General features: G+C 43.2%; 1 protein-coding gene and 1 non-coding gene across 3 annotated transcripts in view; one reads left to right on the top strand and one right to left on the bottom strand.

Annotated features, from left to right (window-relative positions):
• The window catches only part of LOC137382609 (protein phosphatase Slingshot homolog 1-like), a 145,197-nt gene extending 122,561 nt beyond the window's left edge, over positions 1-22,636 (bottom strand). For both annotated transcript variants that reach the window (XM_068054779.1, XM_068054780.1), the window contains exons 1-2: positions 22,481-22,636; positions 1,943-1,983 (exon numbers count right to left, since the gene is read on the bottom strand). In XM_068054779.1, coding sequence (XP_067910880.1) covers positions 1,943-1,983; positions 22,481-22,543 — 104 coding nt within the window. In that variant the 5' untranslated portion in view covers positions 22,544-22,636. The remainder of the gene's footprint in view (positions 1-1,942; positions 1,984-22,480) is intronic.
• trnar-ccu (transfer RNA arginine (anticodon CCU)) lies at positions 10,638-10,710 on the top strand. Its single transcript has one exon. It is a non-coding gene; the product is annotated as a tRNA-Arg (tRNA).
• Positions 22,637-24,177: the final 1,541 nt, after the last annotated feature.

The following is a 24,177-nucleotide window of genomic DNA, read 5'->3' as shown; positions in this document are numbered from 1 at the left end:
GATATAAGACGTCAAGTTGTCTATGCGCTGGATAAAAGTGTCATTTAGTAATTTATGGGATTTACATCCATCACTGCAGGTCACCTTTCAGCAGCTTACCCAACTGGCCCAAGAAATTGTGAAGGATGCTGAATGACCTAAAAATATTAAAAGCACTTTCAGACCAGGAATTGAAAATGAGGAGATTAGAGTTTTGACTGGTCAACATTCATTTTCTTGCACAGCACCAGACTACAATTAAAAAGAACCAGCTAGAAAAAAGTACATACATGATAGGAATAATGCTAGTGTTTGTTAGTACAAATGTATGTCAATTACTCAGATTTTTGTACAGGTGAATAGGTAAATCTGGACGCAGATAGAATGTTGCATATCAGCAAACAGAACACACAAGTTTAAATTTGAGAGATTACAGAAACAAATGGCAGGAATGCTAAGAAGTTTAAGTGTAATGGCATTGTGCTGCAGGATTTATACCACGGTATGATCATTCAGCTGGTTTATACCACAAGTCTGGTACAGCAATGCCCTGAACTACAAATAAAACTGCTCGTGCCTCCATTCCCAAGCTTCTGCAAATGTATACACAGCAATAAAGTTGCAAGAAAAATTGACTCAATCACCAAATCTTTACATAAGACAACGTTTAATTATAATCCCTTGTTAGATTTCTTGAAATTTTAAATATTCAATTGCCCATAGAACTGAGAAACAAAAACCTGTTACTAGCATGTATGTAATTACATTTCCCATGGAACCCAACTGTTCAAACTGAAAACATACAAGTTTTCTTTAAGATGATAGACCTACGAGAGGAGAAGCAGTGGGCGTTACCTACCAAAGACTTCAGGTAGGCATTTGACACTGTCCCACAGAATAGGTTACTACATAAGATCCAAACCCGAGTAGATAGAAATATATTAAAATAAATTGTTATCTACCAACCAAATATTTGCCAATAAGTAGTAGTGCATGGACAAGTACCTGATGGGCAGCCACTTAACCAGAGGACTGCAACAAGAATCAGTGTTGGTGCCATTGATGGTTATAATTTTTTACAAATAAATAATTTGGAGGAATGAATTGCATCCAAAATGCCCAAATTTGTAGGCAATACCAAACTGGAGCAGTGGCAAATGAAAAATGTCAATGTGAGCAAATTCAATAAGATTTTGACAAGCTTGATCAGTAAACAGAGAAATGACAGATGTAATTTAATTCAGGGAAATGTAATGTAAGATTTGTCAGAGGGAATATTGATGTGTTAAATGGGAATGTACTTGAGGAATCGGAGAAGGAGAAATATCTTGAGCTTTTAGTGGACAGGTCACTAAAACCATCAGCACAAAGTTCCCAGGCTGTTTATAAAAGCAAATGGAATGTTGAGATACATAGGAAGGTGCAAAACACACAAATCCAAAGGGATCATTTAAAAATTGTATTTGATTAGGATCAATGATTTAAAATAACTGAACCTCAGTTTTTCCTTGCGTAAGATTCCACAATTTTCCAAGATTTTTGCCATTTTTCTGGGGGCTGAACTCCACAATTACAGCTTTTTTTCCTCTTAAAATAAAATAATTGCTTTAGTTGTAAGTTCTGGATTTACATTTGCAATTTCTCAAATGTCAGGCTTGTGAACTTAAATCGATGAGAGGTAGCCGGGTCTTTCCTCACCTCAAAAGCAAGGGAAAACTGTAGATTAGTCTTCCCTGTAATTGCTAGCTGTCAGTTATACATGAGGTATGAAAACAACTCATTTGGTGAGACTACTGGTGGTAGAGTGAAGAGGATATTCATGATTTAAAACAATATTTCAGAAAAAACCTTAGGGTTAGCAACTATCTTTTCAGTGTTTAAGTGAAAATTAAAAGTCACAAAAATCAATATATAGAATACTATTCAAATGATGCAATACTGTTCTAATATTGTGCACACTCACCTCTGTTGTTGTAATTTACGATCATCATCACTTCCAACTTCCTGTGAGAAAAAAAAAGGGGGGAAAAAAATACCAATTCTTGAGTACCAAGTTTGCTTTAAATGCTGTGATACAACAGAATGGTTATCACTTTGACTTATGCAAGTTCACGGTTTCTTGGGGAGATCCACAAGAGTCTGTGCGTTTTTTTAAAAAGCCTTCTGCTACACACCTAGTTTGTGCAAAGCACTGGTCCCTTCAAGAAATAGGTCACAGAATTCAAGTATACCAAAGCACTTCCTATTTTCCAAATGTACAGAGGTCCTACTGCAAAAAAGTGGGCACTCTACAACAGCGTGATATTTTTCTATTTCCTGTCGTCTCCAAATGAGATAAAAACATTAGTCCAAAATTATGGGTAGTTTTGTGCTATAAATTTAGAAACTTGGACTGAAACCGGACAAAATCGTGTACATTAATCCCTTACAGAGAATGGATAAAGGCAATTTCTAACTCAGCAATTTGGATTTTTATTGTACATTCCAGAGGGGCAATCACACATAGGAATTTCATCTTGAAATTGTCAAATCAAATTTGGCTTGATTACATTTTTGAAATCAGCAAAATTAAACCTCCACATTTAGAATGAATAAAAAACACAGAATTCTCTGCTTCACAGAGTTCTGGACCTAGTATGTTACTGCATAATTATGGAAATTTGATGGCGACTTTCTGACTTATAGTTACAAAAGGCCAGGTTTTAGAAAGTCAATCAATATCAGAGGAAATATTATTCTTCAGAGCTTGACATTGAGGTTTACCTACCTAACAAAATAGCATAATTTCTATCATTTGAAATTGGTCTACGCCAGCAATGCGAAACAGGCTCATGGTGAATCAGTGGCCAATTTTTCACAGCACCACATCTTTCCACAGAAGTTCACAGAACTATAATTCAAACTCCTTTGGAGACTCATTTTCCAGTGTCACTGTCACTTTTACTTGGTTTGAAATTAAAAATCTTGACAATATTTTCCAAGTCAATGGAAAATAGGAACTGGTGAATAAAAATTGCTGTCAATTCGCTATCAGCCTGTTATTACGCTGCTGATATAGGCCAATTTCTCCCCCCTTCATGTTTTAGATGGATAGGGCAAATTTGGATATAAAATGGCTTCAGAGAATTAGGTTTCTTAAGTTCTTTTAAAATTACTGTCAGTCGGGTGTTAGTGTACAGGTGTCACATTGCTGGCTACACACTGCCAGGCCTAGAAGCCCTGCTAAGTTCTTCCAGGGACTAGCATGGCTTTCATGCGATGTAAAATCAGTTTCGCAGAAAATCCAATTTAAACGTAGCTTCAGCCAGTTATGAGTCTAAAGGAAACTCATTTTACCTGAGTCAGCGACAACCAAGTCAAGCAATTGAATGTGTGGGGACTAACAACGCCACGAACAGTGAAAGGGGGTTAAGGTGGACACATATTAGTATGAGTGGGATTTGAGACCAGCTTTTACATTGATAATGCAAATAAAAAGCGAGGATTCTAATGTCTGAAAATGAGAGCAGTCAGACTGCGCAATTGCGAAAACTCTCATGCAATTTGTCTGTCTCGATGGGGTTGTGAGTATGCATAGAGTTGTACTAATTATGCATTTGAGCTTTACTTTCGCATGTATTCCGAGAATTATTGGGATAACAAAAAAATTCCAAAAAATTACTTGTATCTGTATATTTTAGTATCATAACAGAACAAAGCAGTACAATAAGACACAGTTTACATTAGGTACCTTAACAGCCAATGCTAATGCAGAATATCAGTGCATAGCATGCTCTAGGTTCAATAGACGAGAGAGAAATAAATATTGCAAGGAGGTGGCAATAACAAAGATTTTTATCTATTTATTGCAGAAAATTAGTTTAGCCCAGTTAGCCAATGTCCAGATCAATAATCATGAGCATAAAGAGCTTTAAGGGTAGACCAACTCTGGGTGAACTTATAGTAACTCAAAGAGGATCCAGGATGTTGCCAATTTCTTAGTTGGGTGAGACATGGGCTTCAAAACTCCTTTGGGAAAGGGGAACAAACTAGCATCTTGGATGAAGGGTGCTTCTGTATTTTGTTGATACTCCAGGAATCAGAACTTGTTTTAAACAAAAAAAAAACTATTGAGCGTTTAGTGGTTATGCAGCAGATTTTTGGTGACACTGATTGGTGAGAATGGTGAACATTTGACAAGTGCACATAAATCCATTTTGTCAGGCTAATGACAATTTGAAGTCATAACAGAATATTTTAATTCTAGAATGCCACATTAAGACTAATTGTTTGGCAAGATGCACCCACCATTTTACTCATTCAGCTGGAACTATTTATGCAGATCAAAATTTCAGGAATGAAAATCCTCTCACTTTGTAAACACATGTTTGTGATTATAAAGCTATAACATAAGCAAAACAACTTGAATATTGGCATGAGGTACAAAATCAAAAAGAGTCAATGAGATAGGTATCAGTACTCTCAAAGTCAATAATCTTTTATTTTATCCATTACCTGGAAGAATGTATAAATGATTCAATTATGAGCTGCTGCTTGTTTGAGAAACTTCCAAGCCTGTTTGTAAAGAAGACACTGAGACTAGGATGCTTTGGTGGAGACTGTTTATTGCTTGCCACTGAGCTTACTGCTCTACTCCTGACATCACCCAGCCAGACCACACCACCCAACACCTGTTCACCCTATTACCTTCAACTACTAGGTATATAAAATCCATTAACAGAACTTAGATACACTAAGATTCCCCTCTTTTCTTTAAATTAAATACGTATATAAGGAAAGAGACAAAATAATACCTTTTTCTTTATCTTACATTATTATACCATCAACCTTCAACAGCACCAGCCATTAACATACTGTATATTCCCCCTTGTTTTAAAACCAAAAAAAAAAACTTGTTTAAAGAATTACAAAGCGATCTTAAAAAATATTTCCACGTTTTCCTAACACATCATAACACAAGACGGCCCTCTTCAAGGACGTCAAACAATTTCTTTGAACAAGCACCTCCCTTCGTAAAACAATCTGACAACTGATGACTTGCATTGACCCATTTTATTTTGGAAATTTCTTTTCTTCCCAACAATTTTTATACTAGCAAGATCAATCCTCAACCGTTTTTCCGCGACACTTTTTGCCGAATGGACATTGTCCCAGAGAGAACGGTTATCTATACAACATTCTACAGGAAAAATTTTCTCCGAATGCCACTTATATAAGAGTTCCTTTAAAATACTCGATAAATACATACCCATTTCTATTACTTCTATCAGTGCAACTGTCTCAGCAGCCAAGGTGTTTTTAACTATACTCTTTATTTTCTTCTGCTCCCAGGCTAACTGACAACATTTATCATTTCTTCTCACCAAAAATACAATGAACCCTACTGCACTGAAATAACCATCGGGAAGATTGGTGTGTGAGGCATCACTAAAAATGACCAATTTCATTTCTTCTGGGTCGCCCAATGCTGGGAACGTGAGTGTACATTTGGCTAAACTCAATTTCTTCAATGTCTTATTTGCTTTCAGCACTTCCCCAACAGTAGCATGTTTCAGCATGGTGCTCAATTCTAATACATTATAACAAGCATCCGACCCACTTTGTGTGCACAACTAAGCTCCTTAACTGCTCAGCTTCTTCCTTGGTTGCAGAGTCTTCCTTTTGTGAGGATCTGACCCGATTTATTGGGATCCTTAGTTACGAGATACAGCACTGAAACAGGCCCTTCGGCCCACCGAGTGTGTGCCAACCATCGACCACCCATTTATACTAATCCTACACTAATCCCATATTCCAACCAAATCCCCACCTGTCCCTATGTTTCCCTACCACCTACCTATACTAGGGGCAATTTACAATGACCAATTTACCTACCCACCTGCAAGTCTTTTGGCTTGTGGGAGAAACCGGAGCACCCGGAGAAAACCCACGCAGACACAGGGAGAACTTGCAAACTCCACACAAGCAGTACCCAGAATTGAACCCGGGTCGCTGGAGCTGTGAGGCTGCGGTGCTAACCATTGCGCCACTGTGCCGCCCTATTAACTTTCTCCAGGTAAGACTGTTGATTTAGGGTTACCCCCAACTTAGTCTGCTCAATATTCAACCCTATATATTTAAAAGCTCCAGAAGCCAGACTTCCAATTTTAAATTCCTATAGAACTTGATCAACCACAACTTTCTCAAACGCTGCAGATCCTCCCCATAGAAAATCGACATGCATCAGGAAAACGCCTACTAGTTTTTTCTTCATAGTACCAATAAAACATTGCCGGATCTGCTTTTAGCTGAATAAAACCAGCTTTTAGTAGGATGGACCTAACTAAAAAAAACACACCTTGCATGCATCGTTTAGCTTCCATAATTTCCCTTATATATCTCCAGCTTCTTTTGGTGGCTTTAAAAATACTTCCTTTGAAATTACTCCCCTTGCAAAAGTGCTGCTTTGATGTCAATGGACAATGTGTCGCTAAAAGGGCTGGGAAAATTCTCAGATTTGCTTTTCCTGCTGTTGGGGAGTCTACTCTAACTTCTTGGTCACCTAGTCGTTCTTCAAATCCCCGAGCTACAAGTCTGGCCTTAGCTTTATACGTACCACCTGAAGTACTTTCTCTGTACAGATCCATCTATGGGACAATGCTGGCTGTCTTCTATTTGGCACCTCTGTGTATACACCAAACTCTCTCCAACTGTCAAGCTCTTTCTATTTTGCATCCTTTACCAACTTACCATCTAACTTATTAGAAGCCACTAGAGCATCTCTATCATATGGGCTCCTACTTCTTGTGGCGCTCCCCACCTGCTCTCTGGTCCTTGCTCCTGCGAAACCATGTCCCCTACTAAATTTCCCATCACTTTCTGGACCTCAACCTGTCCCTCCTATGACCAGACTTCCTTTCACAAGTCCTTGACCTTTTTCTTGGACAATGATCATCTTCAGTTCCACTGTCTGAACTTACACTATGTTTTCTGGCCTTCCACATTTTCACTTCCTTCTGCCAATCTATCGTTCTGATATCCTGTCCCCTGTCTTGCACATTCAGCCAATGTTTGTATTTCCCTGCTGCCTTTCCTGCCCTTCCTATAATGGTGGCTTCCCTTCATTCATTAGCCCCTTCTGGCATATGTGTCACTCTAATCCCAACTTTCAGTAGTTGTCCACTGGGATAAATGGCCTTATCTTGATCTTCACGATCATTTGGTGCACTCTCAGTTAGCCTGTCATATGCCAAAATCTATTGCTCGTAAAGGTCCGACATATGTGCAAGTTAAGTACATGGTGCATCATCAGTACACATTGACAGAATCTGAACAAATGGACAATCAGTGCCAATAAGCCGCAAGGAATGTACTCTAACGGTTTGGTTGCCATGTTGCAAAATTACCATTTTGCCATCAGTGCCTATAACTTTTCCTGGGCCTCTCCATTCTTTCTGCCCTTCTCTTTTGTAATACACCATGTCCCACATATTAAAATTCTTTTCTGATGGCCTGATCAGATACCTCAAAACTCTCCTGATTTTTTCTGAAACCTCCACCTTAATAAATGCTCTTCTTGCTGCATGCATGGCATTCAAATGTTCATCAAAATTGAACTAATTGTAGTCCCCTCTAAAGCCGGGGGATGATCCCACATTACCGAAGGTATTTTTGGATTCCCACCATAAACTAATTGATAGGGGCTGTAGCCCCAACCACTTGAAGCATGTTTTTTGCATGTACTGCTCACGCTGGAGCAGTCGTCAATTCAGAATTTGTCCAGTCGGCTAAAATTTTTCAGAGCATTTAGTCAATCACGGCGTGATTTCTCTCAAATCCTATTACTAAAAAAGAACTTTCTGCTGCCATGTGCATTGTTACAATATTCATATTTTCACACATACTCCTGAACTCATCATTGGAAAATTCTCATCCATTGTCAGTTAGAATTCTAGCCGGTGCTCCCAGTCATGTTCTTATCCATTATTACTTTTATGTCTTTACTATAAATTACCATTGACAGACTGAATCTAGTCGCTATGTCTATAAAGTGTAGAAGAAAAATGTTTCTAACTTTATCCCATACCTTCAAGTCCATTACTAGTTTCGTTGAAGTCCCTTGCTAATGGGAGGTGACTATTCTCACTACGCAGGGGAGAAACCATGATCAGTGGCCTTTGACCCTATTCTAGGTAGGTTTTGAGTAAAATGGCTGTAACCAATTAGAGAACTTCAGGCCAGGGAGTGCATAACACTTTGAGAGGTGGTGAAGGATAATGAAGGAAGTGCACCGGTTGACCGAACCTTCTTCATTAAGGACTTCCTCAGCAGTGGATATTTCGACGTGACATTCAAGAATGTGGTGGGATGCATCAAGTTCCTGAAGGTGCTCAAGAAGGGAAACCAGGCACCGCTGTCCATCCTCACAGTGGAGCCGCTCTTCATGCTGCCATCGCAGCGCAACCAGGTGGTGACAATCCATCTCTATAATCCCCATATTCCTGCTGTGGATGTGCTCACCTTCCACATCAAGGTGGCCAGTAGCAGCACTGATGTCAAGGACCCATTTGGGATTTGGACCAGCAAGCGGCAAGTTAAGGTGATCTTGAAGGTTGATACCAACGGAGCCATCATCCATCCCCCCTCCAGCTTCGCTATCGGGGGAAGTGGAGGCTTCTTGGTCCATGCGGGGCAGCCCAGAGTTTGTCGCACCTGTGGCAAATCTGGTCAGGTGGCAGCCAACTGCAGCACAGTCGTCTGCAAGAAGGAAGGCCATCAGACCAAGGATGGTAAACAGAGTAAGTGCTACAACCTGTGCGGTGGGGCAGGCCACTTCTACAAAACCTGCCCCAAACGCTGCCTCAGTTATGCTCAGACAGCAAGGTCCAAGGAAAGGCCAGGAGAAGGAATGGTGAACGCATCTGGCGCTGGGAAGGAGACGAGCAATCCTCCCTGCAGCGAGGAAAGGTTATGAGAAGGAGAAGAAAGGGAAAGCAGCTGCAACCAGCGACTCAGCACCTACCCCGTACCCGGAAACTCCTCCTCTACAGCCAGAATCAATGGAGGAGGAGGCAGCAGATGGATAAACTGGTCAGTGGCAATTGGTACAAAGGAAAACCACAAAGAAGAAACCTCCAAAAAAGAAAAAGGAACAGGCCACCACCCAAGCTAAGCAGGATGTTAAAGAGGTAGTAATGGCACCCGGGGGTAGGGATTTAAAGGAGAAAAGGCAAATTATTTCAAAACTATATCGACAGTTTGCATATTCATCTTGTCATAAGTTAAAAGATGTAGGGATGTAGATAAGTTAATAGATGATGACTACACTAAACTTATCAAGGAAATCAGATTTTAAAAAAAAGATATCTATAAAATAAAAAAACAGGAGGATGCCATCACGACCCATAGTGGATATTTTTCCTCAAATATACTGTATTCAAAAAAATCTGTTTTAAAAAAAAAAATACAGAACAGCACAGTTCAAAACAGCACCAAGTTGACATTCCAAAAAGTGCAAAGGACATCAGTTTTCTTCAATACAGGAGTGAGTTGCCTCACAACCCTTCCATCCATTTTACATGCCATGTACATTTTGCAGCAAACCCATATTTGGTGTATACAGCCCGAGGGGTTTCCCATGGGTCCAGCCCCTCAGTTCACTATGGTGGGAGGACCTTACACAGTAAAGGCCTGCTACCCGATGCAAACCCGACGACATGTGTCTGGGTCGGGTCGGGTTGCACTTCTGGGTCAAGCATTCAGTCTCAGCGTGTCCAACCCGGCCCGACCCATCACAGGTAAGTGGCTCCAATGTTAATTTTTGGACTAGAAAGGTGGTTTCATTAGTTATTTTAAGCTTGTGCAGATCAGCAACAAAGTGAAAAACTGAAGGTAAGTTAACTGATGATCGGGTTGGGTTGGGTTGGGCGCAGGTCAAAATGGAAGGACTCTGGCTTGATCGGCCTCTGGTCAGATGTGGTTCTGGCGGGCTCGGGTCAGGTTTTTTTTTTTTGTAGATCCGAGCAGGCCTTTATCACACAGTGGTCTTTCCCCAATGATCCTTTGCAGTGGCTGACCCAAGCTTTAGTGTGTTCCTCAGCACGTAGTCCTAGACCTTGGAATGTGCCAGTCTGCAACACTTGGTTGTGGACAACGCTTTGCGCTGGAAGCAAGTTTCGGGCATACCAAGAGTGTCTTTCACCGAATTGATGGTTCTCCAGCAGCAGTTGATGTTTATCTCCGTGTGATTCCCTGGGAACAGCCTGTAGAGCACAGACTCCTGTGTTACAGAGCTGCTTGGGATGATCCTCGACAAAAATCACTGCATCTCTTTCCATACCTGCTTTGCAAAGACACATTCCAGAAGGAGGTGTGCAACAGTCTCTTTCCCACCACAGCCAACCCGGGGGCAGCGTGCGGAGGCGGTGAGACTCGGGCCTGCAGGAAAGATCTGAGTGGGAGGGCCCTTCTCACCTCCAGCCAAGCTACAGCTTGGTGCTTGTTTGAAAGTTCTGGCAATGAGTTCTGGTAATAAGTTTGGCAGTTTGCTCAGGGAACCATCCAACAGGATCCACCATCTCTTTTTCCCGTAGGGCCTTGAGGACCTGTGCAGACCATTGCCTGATGTATTGGTGGTCAAAGCTGTTTTTCCGCAGAAAACTTTTCCAAGAAGGATAGCAGCCCCAGTGGCCTAATGGATAAGGCACTGACCTCCTAAGCCAGGGATTGTGGGTTCAAGTCCCATCTGGGGTGCTGCAAATACACTTTCAACCATTCTCCTTTCCTCTGGGCGGCACAGTGGCGTAGTGGTCCAGAGACCTGGGTTCGATTCTGGGTACTGCCTGTGCGGAGTTTGCAAGTTCTCCCTGTGACCGCGTGGGTTTCCGCCCGGTGCTCCGGTTTCCTCCCACAGTCAAAGACTTGCAGGTGATAGGTAAATTGGCCATTGTAAATTGCTCCTAGTGTAGGTAGGTGGTAGGGAATATGGGATTAATGTAGGATTAGTATAAATGGGTGGAACTCATTGCCAGAACTTTCAAACAAGCACCAAGCTGTAGCTTGGCTGGAGGTGAGAAGGGCCCTCCCACTCAGATCTTTCCTGCAGGCCCGAGTCTCACCGCCTCCGCACGCTGCCCCCGGGTTGGCTGTGGTGGGAAAGAGACTGTTGCACACCTCCTTCTGGAATGTGTCTTTGCAAAGCAGGTATGGAAAGAGATGCAGTGATTTTTGTCGAGGATCATCCCAAGCAGCTCTGTAACACAGGAGTCTGTGCTCTACAGGCTGTTCCCAGGGAATCACACGGAGATAAACATCAACTGCTGCTGGAGAACCATCAATTCGGTGAAAGACACTCTTGGTATGCCCGAAACTTGCTTCCAGCGCAAAGCGTTGTCCACAACCAAGTGTTGCAGACTGGCACATTCCAAGGTCTAGGACTACGTGCTGAGGAACACACTAAAGCTTGGGTCAGCCACTGCAAAGGATCATTGGGGAAAGACCACTGTGTGATAAAGGCCTGCTCGGATCTACAAAAAAAAACCTGACCCGAGCCCGCCAGAACCACATCCGACCAGAGGCCGATCAAGCCAGAGTCCTTCCATTTTGACCTGCGCCCAACCCAACCCGATCATCAGTTAACTTACCTTCAGTTTTTCACTTTGTTGCTGATCTGCACAAGCTTAAAATAACTGTAATGAAACCATCTTTCTAGTCCAAAAATTAACATTGGAGCCACTTACCTGTGATGGGTCGGGCCGGGTTGGACACGCTGAGACTGAATGCTTGACCCAGAAGTGCAACCCGACCCGACCCAGACACATGTCGTCGGGTTTGCATCGGGTAGCAGGCCTTTACTGTGTAAGGTCCTCCCACCATAGTGAACTGAGGGGCTGGACCCATGGGAAACCCCTCGGGCTGTATACACCAAATATGGGTTTGCTGCAAAATGTACATGGCATGTAAAATGGATGGAAGGGTTGTGAGGCAACTCACTCCTGTATTGAAGAAAACTGATGTCCTTTGCACTTTTTGGAATGTCAACTTGGTGCTGTTTTGAACTGTGCTGTTCTGTATTTTTTTTTTTAAAACAGATTTTTTTGAATACAGTATATTTGAGGAAAAATATCCACTATGGGTCGTGATGGCATCCTCCTGTTTTTTTATTTTATAGATATCTTTTTTTAAAAAACTGATTTCCTTGATAAGTTTAGTGTAGTCATCATCTATTATCCCTACATCTTTTAACTTATGACAAGATGAATATGCAAACTGTCGATGTAGTTTTGAAATAATTTGCCTTTTCTCCTTTAAATCCCTACCCCCGAGTGCCATTACTACCTCTTTAACATCCTGCTTAGAGATGTTAGGTCTTGCTAAAGGAATATAATAATGTTCCGACTGTGTAAACTGCAAAGCTACAGATTTTCCAAAGACAATCGCCTCATCATGTTCCATATCCAATTTCATCTGAGCCTTTTTCATAGACAGTTTACTTAACAGCAAAGGTATTTCACTGGATACTACATCTGTACTAATAGTATGGTATACCCCTGTTATTTAACACATAATTACCACTCATTTTAGTGATTTCAATGTGTTGTCACCCCCAAACCTGAAACAGGTAGAACGATCGTATTCTTTTACCTTACTTTGGTCTTCCTTACTTAAAGAATCCATGTAACCCCTTAACCAGATACACACACCCATTGTCTAGTAAAGGCCTGTGCAGGTCACGGAAAAAAAACCCGACCAGAATCCAACAGAACCACATCGGACCTGAGCCCGACCCGGCCAGAGTCCCTCCATTTTTTCCCCACACCCGACACAACCACCAGAATGTTCCCTTTACCTACCTTCCGACTCCCAATCTGCAGGAAGCTGCAGCATGAGTGCAATGACGTCAGAGAGACGCTCACTGCGCAGACTCAGAGGTTCTCTCTTTGACGTCCTGGACTCCCAGCTCAGGCAGGTTTTTAAAAAACTTTTAACACTCATCAGCAGAGCAATATGCAATTCTTGCTGTGTCCCCCTGACCCGGACCAACCAGAGCCCGAAAGCCGGACCCGGAAGAGTGACCTGACCCGAACCCGACACATGTCATTTGGTCCCGTTGGGTTTGGGTTGGGTAGCAGGCCTTTACTGTCTAGCACTGCGCAATTCAACGAATCTGCGACTGGGAAACACATTACCAGACTAAAGCTTCTCGTGACCTGTATAATTCCTTCTGATTGATCAATAGCATCCTCACCTTCTACGTCATGTGTCACCCCAAAAACCCCGTTATTCCTTTATGGACAATGCAACGCATAATGATACTGAGTCACATCGGAAACACCTGTTGACCACCTCTGGATTATTTCTGGGTTTCGTCCTTCTACCATAATTGCCCAATTCCTGCCATCTGTTATAGCTGGCTAAGAGAGTCTCTACCCTCATTCACTTTGCTTGTGATTGTCCTTTCGTACTGACGTTTGGGCCCCATATTTTAACGGCCTTGAAACGCTGCGAGCATTGTATCCTCCACCTTCGGTGTCACCGTCGAAGAGCCGATTTGCACCATGAAAGCGGCTGGAAAAAAATGTTTACGCAAAGATTTTTTCAGGGCGTCAGACATCTGATCAAAAAGCGTATCTCTTTCTTTGAATCTAACTCCGGTTAGTACCAAGAGCCTATCCATGTTCGATATCTTAGCACAATCCAACAATTTGAAAGCAAGTACTGATTTAGGAATTTCCAAGTAGAATCGCTGCAACCTTGCATATAGTCGGTTAAACTCCATAATATATTGTTCTATGGAAGAACCATCCATTTTCCTAAATTTATTGACGTCCGACTATGCCTCATAGGCACTCAATAAGCAATCTTTCATATAAATTTCATCCATAAATTTTAAGAGATTGTCCAAATGATGAGCCTCTTGCTCCAAGAACACTTTGCCCCTGATCTTACTTCTGGCAGGAAGTGGAAGTGCAAGGGCTGTTACTTGCTTCCTTTCTGGTAAAGACTTAATCTATGTCCATAGATCAACTTCATTCTTCCATTGATCGTAAGGTTCGGCTTCACAAAACAGCAGTGAAAAACTATATCCCGACACCTTACATCTGGTTTCAGTCAACTTTCTTCAAAAAAAAAAAAAAAATTCCAATTACAGGCTTCTCAAAAAAAAACCTCCAATTCAAACCTCCTATCTGAAAGAAAATCAGTCTCCAATCTTCACCTTCAGGCAACCATCCTCTGCTACCAATGCCAGAGAAAGTTCCAAGCCTGTTTGTGAAGGAGACAGAGACAAGGAGACTGTTTATTGCTTGACACAGAAATGTACTTCTCCACTCACCACCCACTGCTGGCTGGCCCTTCTTTAGTTAATTGTACTCAGATGTACATATAATCAACACCTGTTCACCCTATTACCTTCAACTACAAGGTATTTAACATCCATTAACAGAACTTATTAGACCATAACACTGGAGACGACAGTAGTTTGTCACTTCGAACAGAATGTGTTACAATACAGTTCATAGCAAATGTGCAGTACTTGTGATAGGCTGATAATACTTTTGTCATTTATTCCATTTGATGACCGGGGTGGGGGGGGGGGGAGAGCGAGAGAGACTAGGGTGGTTACAGCAAGGATGATGTTTGATTAAAAAAAGCAGTTATGGCTTTAGATCAAAACCTTGTGTGAGTTGATAGAGAAGGCGAAATAAACAAGAGTACAGATAATAGAAACTGTAGGGAACTCCAGTTCTGATGAAGGGTCACTGACCTGAAACGTTAACTCTGCTTCTCTCTCCACAAATGCTGCCAGACCTGCTGAGTATTTCCAGCATTTCTTGTTTTTATTTCCGATTTCCAGCATCCGCAGTATTTTGCTTTTATTTTAGCCAAGACTGTAAACCTGGTTCAGCCTGAGGTAGTAAATTTGGATGGGGATGGAATCGATGACACATGTACAGTTTGTAGCGAGGGCTGAAATGTTGGCTTCAGTCTTACCAAGTGTTCAAATGGATGAAGCTGCAATTCATCATAGTTTAGATATTAGACCAGCAGTCTGACAACACGGAAACAGTGGATGGGTTGAAAGAAGTGGAGCAGATGTAGAGCTGGGTGTCGTCAGTGTATATTTGGAAGCTGACCCCATACCTGTAAATGTCATCGCCAAAGGGTAGCATTTAATGAGCAAGAGGGGAAACAAAGACAAATCCTTGGGGGACACTGGCAGTAATGATATGGGAGCAGGAAGAGAAGCCATTGCAAGAGATGCTATGGCTAGTACTATCCCAGTGAGCTAGACAATAGAGAAAAGGCATTGGAAGAGGATGGTGTCAAAGCCTATGCCAATTCTGTCATTACTCGACATCCACTTGCCAATGAATAGTTATCAGGATTGAGAACCTTGGCTGATTCTACCTCCTAGAACAGTGATGAAGAAGTTGATAGTAATGTCCCACCTAATGCCCAGATTAATTAATGTAGCACCGATCAGGAATTGAACTTCTTTCCTCCTGGCATTCAAGTAGATATAACATGAAGTAGTGTCCTTTACCTACTATACAACTGGCAGAGTTTATTTGAACTGGACTCTCCAGTTTGGAATGCCAATTTTGGTAAATGGAATGTTGAAACCGCCAAGAATCAGAAAACTAATGTTATAACTAATTTCATAGAATGGTTACAGCACAGAAGCAGGCCATTCAGCCAGTCAGGTCTGTGCCAGCTCTCTACAAAAGCAACTGACCTAATCCCATTCCTTTGCCTTTTCCCTGTAACCCTGCAAATCTTTCTCTTCAATTAATTATCCAGTTCTCTTTTGAAGGCCTCAATTAAATCTGCCTCCACCACACTCTCAGGCAGTGCATTCTAGATCCTAACAACTCGCTGCGTAAAATGATTTTCCTCATGACACAATTGCTTCTTTTGTCAATCACCTTAAATCAGTGTCCCCTGTCTGGTTCTGGATCCTTCCACCAATGTGAACAGTTTCCTCCTATCTACTCTGTCCAGACCCCTCATAATTTGGAACACCTGCAACAAATATCCTCTTAATCTTCTCTTCTCCAAGGAGAACAGCCCCAGCATCTCCAACCTATCCATGTAACTGAACTTCCTCATCCCTGGAACCATTCTCGTGAATCTTTTCTGCACCTTCTCTAATGCCTTAACATCCTTCCTAAAGCGTGGTGCCCAGAACTAGACATAATACTCCAGTTGAGGCTGAACCAGTGCTTTATGCAGGTTTATCATAACTTCCTTGTTCTCGTACTCTATGCCCCTATTTGTAACACCTAGGATCCATATGCTTCATTAACCGCTTTCTCAACTTGCCCTGCAACCTTCAATGATTTGTGTACATATACCCCCAGGTCCCTCTGCTCCTGCACCCCCTTTAGAATTGTACCCTTAAATTTATATTGCCTCTCCTCGTTCTTCCTACCAAAACAAATCACTTCACATTTTCTGCATTAAATTTCATCTACCACCTGTCCACCCATTCCTCCAGCCTATGTCCTCTTGAAGTTTATCACTATCCTCCTCACAGTTCACAATACTTGCAAGTTGTGTCATCTGAAATTTTTGAAATTGTACCCTGTACAGTCAAGTCTAGGTCATTAATATACATACTAAAAAAGCAGGGGTCCCAACACAGAGCCCTGGGGAACCCCCTTCCACCAATCCAAAAAAAAAACAATTCAAAACTACTCTCCATTTCCTGTCAACTCAGCCAATTTTGTATCCATGCTGCTACTGTCCCTTTTAGTCTATGGATTCTAACTTTGCTGACAAGCCTTTTATGTGGCATTTTATCAAATGCCTTTTAGAAGTCCATGTTCATCACATCAACCCTCTCTGTTACTCATCAAAAAACTCAAGCAAGTTAAACACGATTTGCCCATAACAAATCTATGCTGGCTTTCCTTAACTAATCCGCATTTATCCATGTGACTATTTTGTCCCAAATTATCTAAAAGCTTTCACACCACTGAGCTAAAACTGACTAGCTGGTAGTTGCTGGGCTTGTCCTTGCATTCTTTTTTGAACAAGGGTGTAACATTTGCAATTCTCCAGTCCTCTAGCACCACACATGTATCTTAAGAGGACTGGAAGATTATGGCCAGTGCCTCTGCAATTTCCACCTTTACTTCCCTAAATATCCTTGGATGCATCTCATCCGGTCCTGGTGATGTAGCAATTCAAATTAGCTATGGAACTAAGGCATAACTAACTGAAGTTATATGGTATGTATTAGTAAAAAATTAAGGGCTACTTCACAGACAGAACAATAAATGAATAATACTTCATTGCAGAACTAGTCATAACAGATTACAGTCTGTTCAGCTATTGATCTCCGACAGTGAGCTCGTGTGATGCACTCACTGGCCCATTTCCTGCCAGAATTAGACAGGCACAGAATTTGAAAACAAGCAAGCGCTTCAACCCATGCAGCATTAGTACCTGAAACCCCCATGTCTTAAGTAGGAGAAGGTAGGGTGAGAATCAAGTGACACAAAGGATTTCTCTAAGGAAGAAGTATACCTTAATAATTTACAAACATTTGGCAATTCCCTGCCAGTCATTTTCTTGCTGATCAAAGGTTTAAAAGCCAAAAACATTACCAGGGATAGAAACAAAATTAACGTTCTAGGCCAATGCTGCCTGACCTGTTAAGTATTTCCAGCATTTTCCATTTTAAATTTCAGATTTCCAGCATCCGCAGTATTTTGCTTTTGTATTAGGAAATCTTTCATTTCCCATTGTAAAACATTAGGAAGCTAAACTCAATCAAATCGAGGTCAGGAATTGTATAAAAGAATCTCTGTCCACCTGATAAAGGCCAGCTCATATCTAAACCTCTTCTTCAGCTTTCCACTATGTTACAAAATGTGAATCAGGCATAATTCGTTACAATATTTGCTAAAATAGTAGTGTATTTATTACAAAAATGAACCATGTCACTATTCATGCTTCATATTAAAATGCATGTGGAATGCTTTGCCACAGCCTCTAATGCATTATAAATTCAACTACAAAGTGCAGGTTTAGTTCTCTTACTAAGAGCCACTCTAAATATGCAACTATTGGAATAACTCTTAAGCCTGATTCACATTTTTTTTTTTTAACACAGTGGAAGGCTGCAGAAATGGCTTATATATGGAATAAAAACAAAGTGCTGGAAATGCTCAGCAGGTCTGGCATCTGTGGAGAGAAAAACAAAAGTTAATGTTTCAGGTCTGTATATATAACCCATGTGACGCCATATACACTGTGTCCAAAATTGGTGGGTTGTAAAAGGTATATCAGACTGTTTCATTTATCATGCAACTGTTAAACACAACAGAAGAGGTTAGATTAATGCCCTGTGCTACGAATAAAAAAAAACTTGAATTCAGAGACAAACTATTGTTTGTGGAAAGCGAGGGAGGTGGTGATAGTTTATGTATAAGTTTGAGATTTAGCTTAGCATTTGTTTTATGATCAAATGTATTTGTTCTGAGGACATTGGGGAAGTCTCTTAGGATTTTATTGTTGCTTTATGATTGGGCATTTTTTGTTAAGGTTCTGCTTGATATGAAATTGGGGAGGTTGTCATATTGCACAATTAACAAAAAAAAAATCTATCAGGAAAAAAATACTTAAGCAATTAAGGGGAAAAGATTTACTAGTCACAAGACAGTGTACGCACCAAAAATATTTTCTTCCATAAAGAGGAAAAATTGGCATACAAAGCATTCCCCCTAGACTTTCCAGTCCCTCTAAATACACCACATAAGAACACACAAGAAATAGGAGAAATAGACCATATGGCCCATCGAGCCTGCTCCACCATTCAATACAATCATGGCTGATCTTGGGCTTCAATTCCACTTTCCTGCCTGCTCCCCATATCCCTTGACTCCCTGCAAGACCAAAAATCTGTCTATCCCAGCCTTAAACATATTCAAGAATACAGAAACATATGAATTAGGAGCAGGAGTGGGCCACTCGGCCCTTTGAGCCTGCTCCGCCATGGTTGAACTGATTACTCTACAATGATGGAGCAGCCACAACCCTCTCAGGTAGAGAATTCCAAAGATTCACAACACTTTGAGTGAAATAAATTCTCCTTATCTCAGTCCTGAATGATTGACCCCTTACCTTGAGACTGTGTCCCCGTGTTCTAGATTCCCTAACCAGTGGGAACAATCTCTCAGCTTCTACCCGATCAAGCCCTTTCAGAATTTTGTATGTCTCAGTTAGATCACCTCTCATTCTTCAATAACTAATTACTACAAAAAGTTTCTACTGGATGTACAAAGGTTATCTTAATCTTCTTCTTTGGCCTCCTTATCTCGAGACACAATGGATACGCGCCTGGAGGTGGTCAGTGGTTTGTGAAGCAGCACCTGGAGTGGCTATAAAGGCCAATTCTAGAGTGACAGGCTCTTTCACAGGTGCTGCAGAGAAATTTGTTTGTCGGGGCTGTTGCACAGTTGGCTCTCCCCTTGCGCCTCTGTCTTTTTTCCTGCCAACTACTAAGTCTCTTCGACTCGCCACATTTTAGCCCCATCTTTATGGCTGTCCGCCAGCTCTGGTGAACGCTGGCAACTGACTCCCACGACTTGTGATCAATGTCACAGGATTTCATGTCGCGTTTGCAGACGTCTTTAAAGCGGAGACATGGACGGCTGGTGGGTCTGATACCAGTGGCGAGCTCTCTGGACAATGTGTCTTTGGGGATCCTGCCATCTTCCATGCGGCTCACATGGCCAAGCCATCTCAAGCGCCGCTGACTCAGTAGTGTGTATAAGCTGGGGATGTTGGCCGCCTCGAGGACTTCTGTGTTGGAGATACGGTCCTGCCAGCTGATGCCAAGTATTCTCCGGAGGCAGCGAAGATGGAATGAATTGAGACGTCGCTCTTGGCTGACATACGTTGTCCAGGCCTCGCTGCCACAGAGCAAGGTACTGAGGACACAGGCCTGATACACTCGGACTTTTGTGTTCCGTGTCAGTGCGCCATTTTCCCACACTCTCTTGGCCAGTCTGGACATAGCAGTGGAAGCCTTTCCCATCCGCTTGTTGATTTCTGCATTGAGAGACAGGTTACTGGTGATAGTTGAGCCTAGGTAGGTGAACTCTTGAACCACTTCCAGAGCGCGGTCGCCGATATTGATGGATGGAGCATTTCTGACGTCCTGCCCCATGATGTTCGTTTTCTTGAGGCTGATGGTTAGGCCAACATCATTGCAGGCAGCCGCAAACCTGTCGATGAGACTCTGCAGGCACTCTTCAGTGTGAGATGTTAAAGCAGCATCGTCAGCAAGGAGCAGTTCCCTGATGAGGACTTTCCGTACTTTGGACTTCACTCTTAGACGGGCAAGGTTCAACAACCTGCCCCCTGATCTTGTGTGGAGGAAAATTCCTTCTTCAGAGGACTTGAACGCATGTGAAAGCAGCAGGAAGAAGAAAATCCCTAAAAGTGTGGGTGCGAGAACACAGCCCTGTTTCACGCCACTCAGGATAGGAAAGGGCTCTGATGAGGAGCCACCATGTTGAATTGTGCCTTATGTGGTTATCTTAATGCTCTTAGAATTAAATATTACACAAATTATGTATAACAAACATATACATGGGATACCTACAGGGAGTAGGTAGCATATGAAAAAAGAAATGGTTAAAAATGCAATCCTGATCCTGCGCGGCTGCAGTAATTAGAGCATAATCTGTTCATGCAATATGTGCATTTCCTATTGATATTTTTTATGAAACAGTTTACCAAACCATTCAGCCCCAGTAACCTGTTGAGACACTGGTGTGAAACTCTGTTGTGTTCTACAGATTAAATGCTATTTACAGTAATGTAATCTCTGAGGATGTATTCCTGAGAGTCAAAGATTACCGTTACTATCTTAAGTAATCAAAGCAAAGGGTTTTTGCTCTTCCTGGCCTGTGCATGTACCACACACAGAATGAACAAACAGTTGGTTGGGAGCAATTCCAAGGTAGTAATCTAAATTCAGATATCACCATAATTGTCATATCAACCACAAGAGCACCGTACAACTTTGAAATGACTTTAGACTATATTATTTTTATTTTATACACAAACTGAATTGCATGGAGTGCACTTAAGTTTATATTGGAGCTAATTTTAACTATTGATGCACCATGGGTGGTCATTGAGCAGAGTTTGCATGCCATCCACCTGCTGTACTCACATGAGGCTGTGCCATTTTTAAGCTTAGGCCTCATTTCCACACAGCCAGGGAGCTGCATGTGCCAAAATAGTTGTCCAAAGCAGCGTGCCAGTTCAGGAGAGCAGGAAATCATCCAGAACAGGGAGAGAGAAGCTGTGCCTGACCAGAGAACTTTTTTGGGCCCTGATTAAAAATATCAGAGTGTTTTAAGCGGCCTCCTCGGTTTAGGATGCTCAATACTAGAATAAAAGTGCAGTGCTGGAGCACCAGTGGAAACATGTTGGTAAGTGATTAGATGCCATTTTTAGGGCATGTATGCCAGGTGGATGGAGGTAGTTAAAATTGGCCTTACTGTGTCCAAGAGTAAATCAGATGAATACCCAGAATCAGTATGTTCTTTTATTGATGATACCAACAGCAAAGGTGAATGATTGCAGCACAATCATTCCAAATTTATTAAGTAATTAATAATTCTTTGACAGGACAGAAGGCCAATTTATATTAGACAATTTGCACCAATTCCTTTATAACCTTAAATTTGGCAATGAAAATAACTCAAAAGAAGGTATTGGATTAGCAAGCAATGTCTGTCCATCACTGAGTTACAGCAGAACATTAATAGAACTGTTCATGTTAAAGAGGAGTCATTAAACACTAGAAAACCAGATAATCCACCCTGGAAAAAGGACTATTTGCCAATTATGTCAGCCTTCTTTAATTTTAAGGTCTCCATAATGTATCAAGAATCTTCGTTAGCCACATAACAGTATCAGGGTTTTCAATCAGTATTTTTGATGAAACATTTGAAAACAAAAAAAGGAACTATTCAAATCAAAACAAAGCAACCATACATCGCCTTTGTTTATAGGAATATTAGGATCGCAGAATATTAATAATCAGTAGAGAATGCAAAATAATTGTTAAATAGTGCAAAGTCTGGTGATCGCACATTTCTCTATTTCAGTGGATCCTGGATCAATTACTCGTGCATTTCCTTTCTCAATGTTACGGTTAACAGGATTATTGCAAAAACAATTGAAATTGAATAATCACAGGCACATATCTTGACACTTAACATAAATATGATTAAATACGATCTGCGATAAAGGCAAAGAGGGAATGGGCTCGTCTCTGATTTTGGCAAATATTCAATTCTGTTTTAACAGATCTATATTTTGCCCAATATAACACCTGTATTGTAAATATTTCTGCTTTCAGGTATAATAAACATGTCCCATAGAGACCCGGCACATCGCCCTGGAGCCATTCGTAACGCCGGCAATTCCCAGCGGGTCGCATCGGCCTCAGGAGGCTGTCAGCCAGGACTGCTGACTACCAGAGCAGACTCACCGAGACACTGGGGCTGGAAGAGACGCTCGGGGTCGGAGAACGCTGCACCGTAACCAGGGCCATAAGAAAGATAAGCAAGGGGTAGCTCGGCAGGTGAATGCGGGAGAGGCTGAGGCCGGAGGATGCGGAATGCTACCAGGTTCACGAAACTCCAAGTCCCCTCCCCAGACCGTTAAAAACGTGCGACTCAAAAACGGATGGGAGGCGGGGCTGAGCCAGCGCGCGCCGGGTGAGTGCGATGGTCGAGCGAAAGAGGGGAGAGGGGCGGGGAAAGGGGCGACAGAGGGGGAGGGGCGGGGAAAGGGGCGACAGAGGGGGAGGGGCGGGGAAAGGGGCGACAGAGGGGGAGGGGCGGTGAAAGGGGCGACAGAGGGGGAGGGGCGGGGAAAGGGGCGACAGAGGGGGAGGGGCGGGGAAAGGGGGCGAAAGAGGGGGAGGGGCGGGGAAAGGGGGCGAAAGAGGGGGAGGGGCGGGGAAAGGGGGCGAAAGAGGGGGAGGGGCGGGAAAAGGGGCAAAAGAGGGGGAGGGGCGGGGAAAGGGGGCGAAAGAGGGGGAGGGGCGGGAAAGGGGGCGAAAGAGGGGGAGGGGCGGGAAAGGGGGCGAAAGAGGGGGAGGGGCGGGAAAGGGGGCGAAAGAGGGGGAGGGGCGGGAAAGGGGGCGAAAGAGGGGGAGGGGCGGGAAAAGGGGCAAAAGAGGGGGAGGGGCGGGGAAAGGGGGCAAAAGAGGGGGAGGGGCGGGGAAAGGGGGCAAAAGAGGGGGAGGGGCGGGGAAAGGGGGCGAAAGAGGGGAGAGGAAAGGGGCAAAAGAGGGGGAGGGACGGGGAAAGGGGCAAAAGAGGGGGAGGGGCGGGGAAAGGGGGCGAAAGAGGGGGAGGGGCGGGAAAAGGGGCAAAAGAGGGGGAGGGGCGGGGAAAGGGGGCGAAAGAGGGGAGGGGCGGGGAAAGGGGGCGAAAGAGGGGAGGGGCGGGGAAAGGGGGCGCGAGGGGGGAGGGGCGGGGGGAGGAGAGGAGAGGGGCGGGGAAAGGGGGCGCGAGGGAGGAGGGGCGGGGGGAGGAGAGGGGAAAGGGGGCGCGAGGGGGGAGGGGCGGGGAAAGGAGGGGGGAGGGGCGAGGAAAGGGGGCGCGGAAAGGGAGCCCGAGGGGAGAGGGGCGGGGAAAGGGGGCGCGAGGGGGGAGGGGCGGGGAAAGGGGGCGCGAGGGGGGAGGGGCGAGGAAAGGGGGCGCGGAAAGGGAGCCCGAGGGGAGAGGGGCGGGGAAAGGGGGCGCGAGGGGAGAGGGGCGGGGAAAGGGGGCGCGAGGGGGGAGGGGCGGGGAAAGGTATATGGGAAGAGGAAAAGTTTGTGCAATTGTTGGGATCTGACATTCTCTACAACTGAAGGATAACGACCTCCATTTTTTACCCTGCTTGAGATAAAGGGCAACAAATATCAGCTTTTTTGATTTTTCCTGTAACTGTCTATTAGCTCTAAATCATTTGTCTATCTTTGTTTCTTTGCATGTCGTCAATTTTCACCTTGTAGAAATGCTCTGATTTATCTTCAAAATGTATGACCTCACAATTGCCCACATTAAACTCCTTCTGCCATAGTTTTGGCCACTAACATTCAATTTGCTGCTCTCAACTGTACTCCTGACTGCCCCTCCTAATTTTGTGTAATCTGCAAACTTGGATAACAGCTCTGTATAGTGAGATTCCCCA

This window comes from Heterodontus francisci, chromosome 23 (genome assembly GCF_036365525.1).
Source record: "Heterodontus francisci isolate sHetFra1 chromosome 23, sHetFra1.hap1, whole genome shotgun sequence".
Classification (NCBI taxonomy): Eukaryota; Metazoa; Chordata; class Chondrichthyes; order Heterodontiformes; family Heterodontidae; genus Heterodontus; species Heterodontus francisci.
Note: the sequence above shows the minus strand (reverse complement) of the source record. Positions and strands in the feature narration are given on the sequence as shown.